The 9,870-nt window shown below is 42.0% G+C and overlaps 1 protein-coding gene across 1 annotated transcript; it reads right to left on the bottom strand.

Annotated features, from left to right (window-relative positions):
• Positions 1 to 3,538: 3,538 nt before the first annotated feature.
• Arl14epl (ADP ribosylation factor like GTPase 14 effector protein like) lies at positions 3,539 to 8,991 on the bottom strand. Its single transcript, XM_005356080.2, has 3 exons — positions 8,896 to 8,991; positions 6,818 to 6,957; positions 3,539 to 3,761 (listed from the first exon to the last, which is right to left on the bottom strand). Exons 1-3 carry the CDS (start codon positions 8,989 to 8,991, stop codon positions 3,539 to 3,541), a joined length of 459 nt encoding a protein of 152 aa, XP_005356137.1.
• Between the last annotated feature and the right edge of the window lie 879 nt (positions 8,992 to 9,870).

Here is a 9,870-nt window from a genome sequence, read left to right as displayed (position 1 = left end):
AAATTTCTTTTTGCAGTGCTCATTTAGTGCAGGCGGCTTTTCAAAACCCCATGCAGTGGGCACTCGATCAAGATCAACAAGATAAACCTGATTCCTAAAATCATATTTCGTAAACCCGATTTCCAAAATTGTATTTTCCAAACCCGATTTCTGAAATCGCATTGCATAATGTTTTACTAGGCTTCATATAAGTAGCAGGCGATGTCTGCTCTTTCTACTTTATTTTTGGACTTACTGGGATTGGGGGGAACATAACTTACCAATACACTTACTCACCGAGACAGATCATTTAAAGCCAAATTACCTTGTTACTTAAGAATGGATGGCAGGCGGAAGTAGAAAAGAGAATCTAGTGCCATTTTGCTTTTAATATGAAGATGGTACACTGGTGGTGTAAGCAGGGTTTTCTACACTCACCACGGGGGTCAACAAGGAAGCTAGCTTGAAGAAACAGATGCCTGGGGCCTGAGTTCTGGAAATTTCAATTTTGAAGAACTGGAGGAAGCTGAGGAATGGATGTTATTAAAGGTACCTGCATGTGTCTTAGGGACTAGCCAATTTAGGATGTTGTGTTATCAGGAAAGGAATGCTTCTGAAGTTAAATTCAGGATTGGGCTGGGGATACGGTGCAGTTGGTAGAGCGCTTGAAGCGTGTGCGGAGGCTTGGGGTCAATCGCCAGCCATGCATAGTGTTACCCACTTTTAATAATAGTACTCAGGAGGTGGAGGAAGAAGCATCTTGTAGGGAGGTCCAGGCCTGCCTAAGCTGTATAAAATTCTGTCTCAAACAAATACCAGGGCTGCCAGCTCTTCAGTGTGCTCTCACCAGAACCAATGCAGACAGAGACGGCAACTTCGTTTCCTGGCCGCCCAGACCAGAAAAAATTGTACAGAAAGCATATTAATTACAACATTGTTTGGCCAATGGCTCAGGCATGTTCCTAGCTAGCTCTTACATCTAAAATCAACACATTTCTATTAATCTATGTAACACCACAAGGCTATGGCTTACTGGTAAGATTCTGGCGTCTTTCTCCTTCAGTAGCTACATGGCATCTCACTGACTCCACCTTCTTTCTCCCTGCATTCAGTTTGGTTTCCCCACCTACAAATATTCTGCCCTGTTATAGGCCAAAGCAGCTTCTTTATTAATCAATGGTAATAAAACATATTCATAGTATACAGAGGTGAATCCCACATCAAACCAATTTAATTCACTGGGGCTACATCTCCTCAGTTGTAAAAGCAGAATGCAAAGAAACAAAAATGAAAATGGTTTGGTTTAAGTCCACAAACTCCATGAAGGCAGAGAGTGGGTAGATTCTGGATGGTGCTGTGTCTCTGGCACCTAGTTTGATGCCTGGCACAGATAAACCTTCTCTCAGTGTTGTTTGACCCATCCATCATTCCCATGAACTAAAGCATAGTGTGATTCAAAGATAAATAAGTCACAAATTAATACATTTGGTCCACTATTTTAAAAATAATTATTGTTCTCAAAATGAAAGAAAATACATAAAATAAAAAGGGTCTCCATTATCTTTGCTGCCCCCAGGGCTACTCATGCCCAATTAACTTTCAAAAGATGTGACTTGGGGATTTCACTTTCTATCTTTCTCCAAGGGCTATGGTAGTTAAAGATCATGAACTAGAAACACTTGGCATGGTGTTTGACTCACAGTACAGATGTTCCATAGAGGTGACGAGAGGAATTTGGGTGTAGCTCAGTGACGAGCCTTGACTTAGGATGCAGAAAGCCCTGGGTTCGATATCCAGCCACAAAAAGTAACTGGAATCCAGAAAACCAAACTCTGTGGGAAACAGTGCAGAAGGATCTAATTTCTTTTGTTATGTAGATAGGAGTTCCAAGGCCACCACAAAATCTTCAGGATTTTTAAATCAAAATACATTCTCACATACCAAGTCTGGAACTGTCAGCGTTTCTACCATGTGTAGATTGGACAGAAATAAGTATTCTTTAAACGGCTTATGTGGGGTGGGGTGGGGGAAGAAACCAGGAAAACCCAGCTTTCAATACTTCACATTTATTTAAAACAAGAAAATAGGACCAAGTCCCTGAGTCCCACTGTTTAAACGCTCCCTTCCATTATGTATCTAATGTAACCTACAGAAGTGATTTCCACACATGGTCCCCAGGCCAGTAGTATCAGCATCACTTGGGAATTTGTTTCAAATGTGAATTCTTGAGTCATATCGGACATCTCAAGTTAGTAACTGAGGATGTAAGAGTCCTCAGGACAATGAACGTAACAGAAAACTCTGACTTAAACAAGATGGGGAAAAGTAGTAAGTTCAGTGCTAGAGAGATGGCTCAGACATTTGAGAACATGCTGCTCTTGTAAAGGACCTGGGTTTCATTCCCAGTACTGATATCAAGTGGCCCATAATGGCCAGTAACTCCAGCTCCATGGAGGCCAATGTCTCTGGTCCCTGTAGGCACCTGCACTCATGTTTGAATACACACAAGGACAAAGGCAAAGACACACACACACACACACACACACACACACACACACAACATACACACAGGGAGGGAGGAGGAGAGAAAAATACAAACAATAACTAATAGCCTTTATTAAAGGAAATTAGTTAAAAGGAGGCTGAATTCAACCCTTCAAACACCTCCACACCATCCACTCTGCATATTAATTAAGGCTAACTTCCGTTTAAAGAAATCCTGAAATACTGACCCTGTAAGGAAATGCGTAAATCACTGACTTTTAGTATATTCAAGTCTTTGCTTCTCAGTTTAATAAACTAAGAGGTAATTTAGTAAAATATAAATTCTTGGCAATAGAAATATTACCATTACCAAATTTAAGGTAAACATCAAAATACAAACTATAAAAAAATAAAGCTAAAGATATGCAGTACAAAGGTACATTGTTGCTTATCTTAGTTATGTACGACAAGAAAAACATTACAAAGTTAAGGTTGTATGTTCTAGGGAACAGCTTTTAGATACAGTGTTCTGTAAATCTGAAAACTGTGGTGTTCTCAACCAGACACCCTGAGAAGGGAGAGGTGTGACTTCAAGGCAGAGTTGAGACTGGTGCTGATGAGCAGGACTGACTGTCACTCCTGCAGCCTTTGGTCACGAGTTGAGGGACCTGAGAGGGACATGGAAGGCTACACAATTGTTGTCCACGCTCCATTGACTTATAGCTCTGGGGAATATTTTACCCAAACACTAAAACTTTAGGAAGAGGTTTGACTTGAAAAAGCGTGTGTGTGTGTGTGTGTGTGTGTGTGTGTGTGTGTATGGCCTAACCATACAATAAAAAACAAGAAACAGAAGCCAGGTATAATTTAGGTATAATGATATATTATACCTAAACTACCAGAACTTGGGAAGCTAAGGCAGAAAGATTGCTATAAAAAGTCAATGCCAGCCTGAGCTATAGAATATGACCCTGTCTCAAAACACACGAACACACGCACGCACACGAGAGAGAGAGAGAGAGAGAGAGGCAGAGACAGAGAGACACAGACTAGAAGTGTCTACGCACAGCATCTCCTAGTCGGGGACACTAAATGGCAAGGTGCTGATGACCTCTCCAGACTCAGTGACGATGGCATCATAAACCCAGCGGCGGTTGCACCGGCACTCGGGCCCACACTTGTTGGAGTTGCACTTGGGACAAGGGTAGAAGCAGCCCAGGCAGTTCTTCTCTAGGCAGTCACACAGGTCCATGTCATTACAGATTAGCTTGCCACTTTTGTCATACTTCTTCATCACTCTGCAAAGAGAAGGTGACATGAACGAGATAGCACTGTTGTCCTCGCCGCTGTGAAGAAGCTTCTGCATGGTCCCATCACAGACCTGGCCCATTTACTACCGCACGGTCCCATTACAGACCTGGCCCATTTACTACCACATGGTCCCATCACAGACCTGGCCCTTTTACTCTCTGGGAAGAGCATCCTGGAGGTTACCAGAGACAGCGCCCCCACATTGGATGGTAAAGATGACTTGGCACAGTCAAGTCAGTATGTGAAGCCAGGCTTGGCCCTGAGAGCAGCTTAACTGCCCAGCATTTCTGTGGCACATTATTCATCTAAGAACACTGAATAGCTAACTGGAGCTTCCTGCTCTCAAGGTTCTAGATTTCCTTTAAAGTAATATATTGATGATATTTTTCTGTGTGTGTGTGGGGGGGGGGTTGGGGGGTGTCTCTGTAGACACCATGACCAGTATAGTGTTGATCTGTGTGGGGCAAGTAGGAAGTTCGATTCAATAGTCAGAAGCCAGTGTCTGCCATCAGGCAGCTTATGTTAGGCATATTTAAGCCCAGTACAATTTGGGGAAAATGTTTCCTAGTGTAACATAATCTCATGTGCACAATAAAGCTTAGGGCATAATTAATTTCATTGAAACTCTTTTCAAAGCACATGTTACCTCTTCCATGAAGGTGTGTTCTACAGATAAGACTACATGTGTTATCCAAAGGCATGGGGAAGGGTCTGGTGTGATCTCTGTCATACAGAGACTGCAAAGGTCAGTGGGCTATAAACCACCCCAATTCCTGTTTGTAAGGGTCTGCAGGGCACAGACGTGACCTGGTCACACAGAGAGTACAGAGGTCACCAGGCTATTAGCCACATCTGCTCCCAGCCTTCTGGGTGGAAAACAGGTACACATGCTTACACTGAAGAGCCAAGCCCTCATGCTTATCACCCCTGGGTTCCCTAACGCTTGTCTATCAGCACAAGGACTTCGTGCCCTCTACATTTTCTACTGATCTTAGATTCTTTTTCTCTCTTAACAGTACTCTAGCAAACACTACTACATGTCTTAATGACTTGAGACGGGGACTATCAGTTACTACACCATAATCATTAAAGCAAGACCAAAAAAAAAAGACACTAATGGCAAGGGTCCCAGGTAGCTGTTCTGCTGTTTCTTTATGACTGTTTTACCCACAGTGTAGACAGAGAATGCAAATAACTGAGGTGGTGGGAGAAACCCTGTCTTGAAAAAAAACCAAAACAATTAGTAAATAAATAAACAAACTACACTCTGGGAGGAGAAAGAGCAGAGTCAGAGGCGTTGCCAGCCAGATGCAGAGGGAGCAGGAGATGAACATGCCATGCTAAGAAAGGGACCGCCCATTGCAGAGCATAGATAATGAATATGGGTTATCTTAAAAAGTGAGAGCTAGAGAGTGATGAGCCTGAGCTATTGGCCGAGCATTTGTAATTCATATTAGCCTCACTGTGTTTTTATGAGAGTGACTGCAGAACAGGAAAACTCTGCCTACAACAGTGAGTACCTCTGCATCCTTTGTCCCGAAGCCTAACACCTCCTCTCCTCCTGTTAGTTGAAGTAATGCAGCTTCTTCCTCCCCCTTTCCTAGATTAGTAAGAAAGAGCAAGGCACTGCCTTGTGGTCACACATTAGCAGGAATGCTTTCTAATTGAGATTTAAAAAAAAAAATCTTTGAATTCATCAACCTTTAGCTTATGGTTTGCTTAATATGTATATATGTTTTTTAATTATTAATATATGGGGCTGGAGAACTGTTTCAGTGGCTAATTCAGAGCACAGACTGCTCTTTTACAGGACTGGAGTTCAATTTCTAGCGTCCACCTAGAGTGGTTCACAACTACCTGTAACTATATAATGTCAGGGGGATCTGATACCTCTGGGCTCTGTTGGCACCTTCAGTCACACACCTGTTTGAAAATAATACATATAAATCATTTGTGTGTAGGAGAGAAATTATACAATTACTTTATTAAATGTCACTTTTCCTTAGTGAGTATTAACTGAAATTTGATTTTAAAAACAATTTTATCAGAGCAGCTCAAACACATACCATATTTTATACATAAAATAAGGAGAAACTATAATCAGAATATATTACATGAGAAAAGAGTCTATTTTCAATAAAAGGAAAAAATTGAAAAATAATAAATACCATCATTCCTACACACCAAACGTTCAAAGATGAATGCTCGGTTTTCACTCCTTCTGTTTCAGATAAATCATTTAAAATTAATGTGTATATGTGAGTATAATGCCATGTGTGTGGAGATCTCCTCCCCTCAAAACCAGAAAAATGGGGTCAGATTCTCAAGAGCTGGATTTGCAGGAAGCTGTGAGCTGCTCAAGGTGGATGCTAGGGACCAGCACAGATGCTCTGGAAGAAGAGGAGATATTCCTTACTGCTGAGCCATCTGTCCAGTTCCCTCTTGGGAAATGTATTTTTTCCCTTGTCATGCTACAGTTGGAAACTGGGGCCTTGTGCATGCTAGGAACATGCCCCATCCCTGAGTTACAACCTCATATATTGTATATTCTAGTGTATTAACAGTCCTTGTATTGAGTGATCATATGGTTCCCACTTAATATTCTGAATCCATCCCTATGGCGACCTTATTTTTCCTTTTAATATTTCTTTGTTATATTTAGTCAACTTTTCTACTAAAGGTACTATTTTAGCACAAAGCCCTTTATAAAAACAAGATGATTGTTAATTTGAGATTTAGATTACAATCCCCCCACCCCCACACACAATACACAGTTTTCCTAAGTAACCCAAGCTGAGTTTGAACTTGGAATCTTTCTGCCTCTGCATCTGAGCACTGGTGTTCCAGGCACTGCCACCTTGCTCTCAACAGTACTGTCTATTTCTTAAAGCTACTAACATCCAGACATAATGGGGGCTTTAAGTGTATGATAGAAGAAAGTTTTGAAATCTTCACAAGATGTAACTTTCAATTACATTGCTTTAAAATCAAGGAGAACACATGCGATTTTTAATCCCATAAATCAACTGTGTCATGACCTTACTTGTACTTCCCAGAGAAATACTCATTCATTTGTGACATCCGTGCTTTCTTCTTCTGCTGTCTTGTCTCAGGGTTAAAATCTGCCACCTGGGGTCCAGGGTTCTGAAATGCCAAGCACTTCAGCTGCCGCTCTATCTGTTGCTGTGAAATGAACGGAGTGTTTTAGTAGTTTCATTCATTTTTCATTCTTTCAAAACGGATTCTCTGTAGCTCTTATCAAAACAGCATGGAAATGTGTTTGATTCATAAGGAAAAAAATCAACAGTTTCATCTGACTCGGTTTCAAAAGGCAATGCATTCTCAAATGAAGCCATTCTTTCTAAACACAGAGTATAAAGTGCATATAAAGAAAATGGGGGAAGGAATCAAGACCAGTAGACTTGTTTATCCTTGCAAAGCATCCACCGGTCTTGCAAACCTGACAGGGATGACCACCAGAATCGACTTTTTTTTCTGGTCATAAGGACAGAGCAGTAACAGTCCCCTCAGCCATCACAGAAGAAGCCCATATACAATGCCAAAGTCACACATCCTCCTCCTCACCCAGCTTCAGCCTCTGCAAGGAGTCTCAAAACCATTGCCTGTTCTGGGCTACATACACCATCGGGCTTCAACACAGACAATGCCACTGAAGGCCCACTCTCAATCAAAGCCGGACTCGAGCAAGAAAAGTCTTGATAAACAACTTTCTGAATGTTAGGAGAAATTTCCAAAACTCTTTGGGAAACTTTTGTGTTTAGAAATAAAATGAGGCCTGATTGTGAAGGCAAGAAGCAAGACCCTTCAACGAAAACACGATGATGTGAGACTGGAGAGACGGCTCAGTGGTGAAGAGCCCTTGATGTTCTTGCCCAGGATGGCGTTCTAGTCCCAGCACCTACATGGTGCCTCACAATCATCTGTAACTCCAGGTCCAAGGGTCCCAAGAAGCTCCTCTGACCTTTGCAGGCACACACACACAGTCAAGCACTCACATATTCCCCAAAATAAAAAGGTGACTTTTTGTTATTGCTATCATTGTTTCTTTGAGACAAGTCCAACTCCATAGCAGGCCAGCCTAGAATGCACGATGTAGCCCAGGTTGGCCTTGAACTTGTGGCAACCCTCCTGCCTCAGCCTCTCAAGTGCTGAGATTACAGGTGTGTGTGCTATAGCCAGTGTAAGGACATTTTCTAAGCATGTTGTGGGAAAAGAAATATTCTTCTGAAGAATTTTAGAAGAAAATATCCTGATTAGTCAAAAATCACATAGGCTGGATTCCATTGGAAATGCAATTCCTAGAAATAAAAGTGACGCTTTCAATCTAACAGATAGTCTTTTTTTGCAGCTCAGCTAGCTTAATAGTAGTCCAGGTAGTCTACTTAGAATAAAAGAAGCATTTCCTTAAAGTTTCACCTTGATGGAGGTACATTGGCTTGCTTTGTAGATGTACCCTTTGAAGCATCTCTACCCTCGGGTACAGCTACGAAAGCTGAAAAATCCAGCACTTTCTAGTAAAAATCCAGCACTTTCTAGTAAAAATCCAGCACTTTCTAGTAAAAATCCAGCACTTTCTAGTAAAAATCCAGCACTTTCTAGTCCCGTTCTCAGCTACATAGTAAGAAGCAGGGGGCAAACACAGCCGACGAGCCTGCCGCTGTTTAAGTCTTGGCTCTGCCCATCGTAAACTGTGCCACTTGAACAGATTCTTGCTTCTCTAAGCCTCAGCGACTCATTTTTTTGTATAATAACGCTATTATTATCTTGTTATAAGACTTGGGTGAGTCGATACCCATAAAGCATTTAGAGTCATGACATGGTAAATACAAAATACACAGTAAGAACTAAATAAAAGACCTGGCTAGATTTTTTTTCAAGCATTCTATTGCGAGGACAAGACGCCATTACATAGATGGCCAGGCTAAAAGTAAGAAACACAAAGCAAAGAGGAAATTCGTCAGGCCATCCCAAGGGCTGAGGAGCAAAGTTCTCTCTTGTGAAGTCCTGACGCCTGACCTGCCGGCAGGTCCACAGCCATCTCAGACGCCCCCTGCTGGAAGATCAATAAACAACACGAATTATGAAATCTGCGTGCTATACCAGTTGCTTCTGTCCAATCTGACTGCTCTTCTCTGCAAACATTTGATTTGTGGATTCTTCTCGAGTGAGGTTGTTCTTATCGGACAGTTCGCTCATTTTTGACCACTAAAAAGGTAATTGGAAAGAAATGAAACATGTCAATGGCATAAACATCAGTGTTTCGTCTTCGGATTTTCTCTGGACCTCCTCCCAGGTTGTCTTTACATCCAAAGTCAGACTACGTGAGAAAGCCTGGATCCTTCTCCCCATCCCCTCTTAACTCCCTGGAACCACTCCAGTAACACTTTTCTCTTCCAGGTGCTTCGCTGATGAATCACGTGTTCTCTTGACCACTCTTACTATCACGGATGGCTCTGGAGCAGACAATGCTGCAGACCAACTGTCTTGTTTAAGAAGAAGGACTTATTCTTTTCCCTTCATGCTTATCCCTTTGAGGGGAAACAATATTTGATACGTAAATGCCATGCATCCCTAGTAATTGTAAAGCCCATATCCATTCTCATTAATGGCAATCACAGGATACTGCGGGGAATCCCACATCAATTACTTCTGCTTAAATAATTGTGATCCCTCTTTGCTTCCATCCCGTGTCCCTGAAATATCAGTGCGGGCCCTCACAGCTGTCTATAACCTAGAACCCTAGACTCGGGACCCAGCACTAGAGCCAACATTACTTGTCTTCCCTGCTACCGCTGACTCTTCTCCCACCTCTCTCGTAACTTAAGCCTCTCTGAGCCCTGGGTCCTCTCCCATCCAGCATGCTTTCCTGATTCACTAAGATTCCTTTCTCTCCGGGGCTCTGTTCAGAGCTTCTTAGAAAGGATGTCCAAAAGAAAGCCCAAACCCTCTATTATCTTTACATAATAAACATTCTTCCTCAAAGGAGAGATTGTTAAAAGATGTTTCTATAGGCAAGAGCTTTTCCTGAAACACTACTGGATTTAAAGTACACAGGAATGATTGCTTTCCTACAAA

The sequence above is a fragment of the Microtus ochrogaster genome, chromosome 18 (assembly GCF_000317375.1).
Source record: "Microtus ochrogaster isolate Prairie Vole_2 chromosome 18, MicOch1.0, whole genome shotgun sequence".
Taxonomy (NCBI): Eukaryota; Metazoa; Chordata; class Mammalia; order Rodentia; family Cricetidae; genus Microtus; species Microtus ochrogaster.
This window is presented reverse-complemented; position numbering and strand designations above follow the sequence as displayed.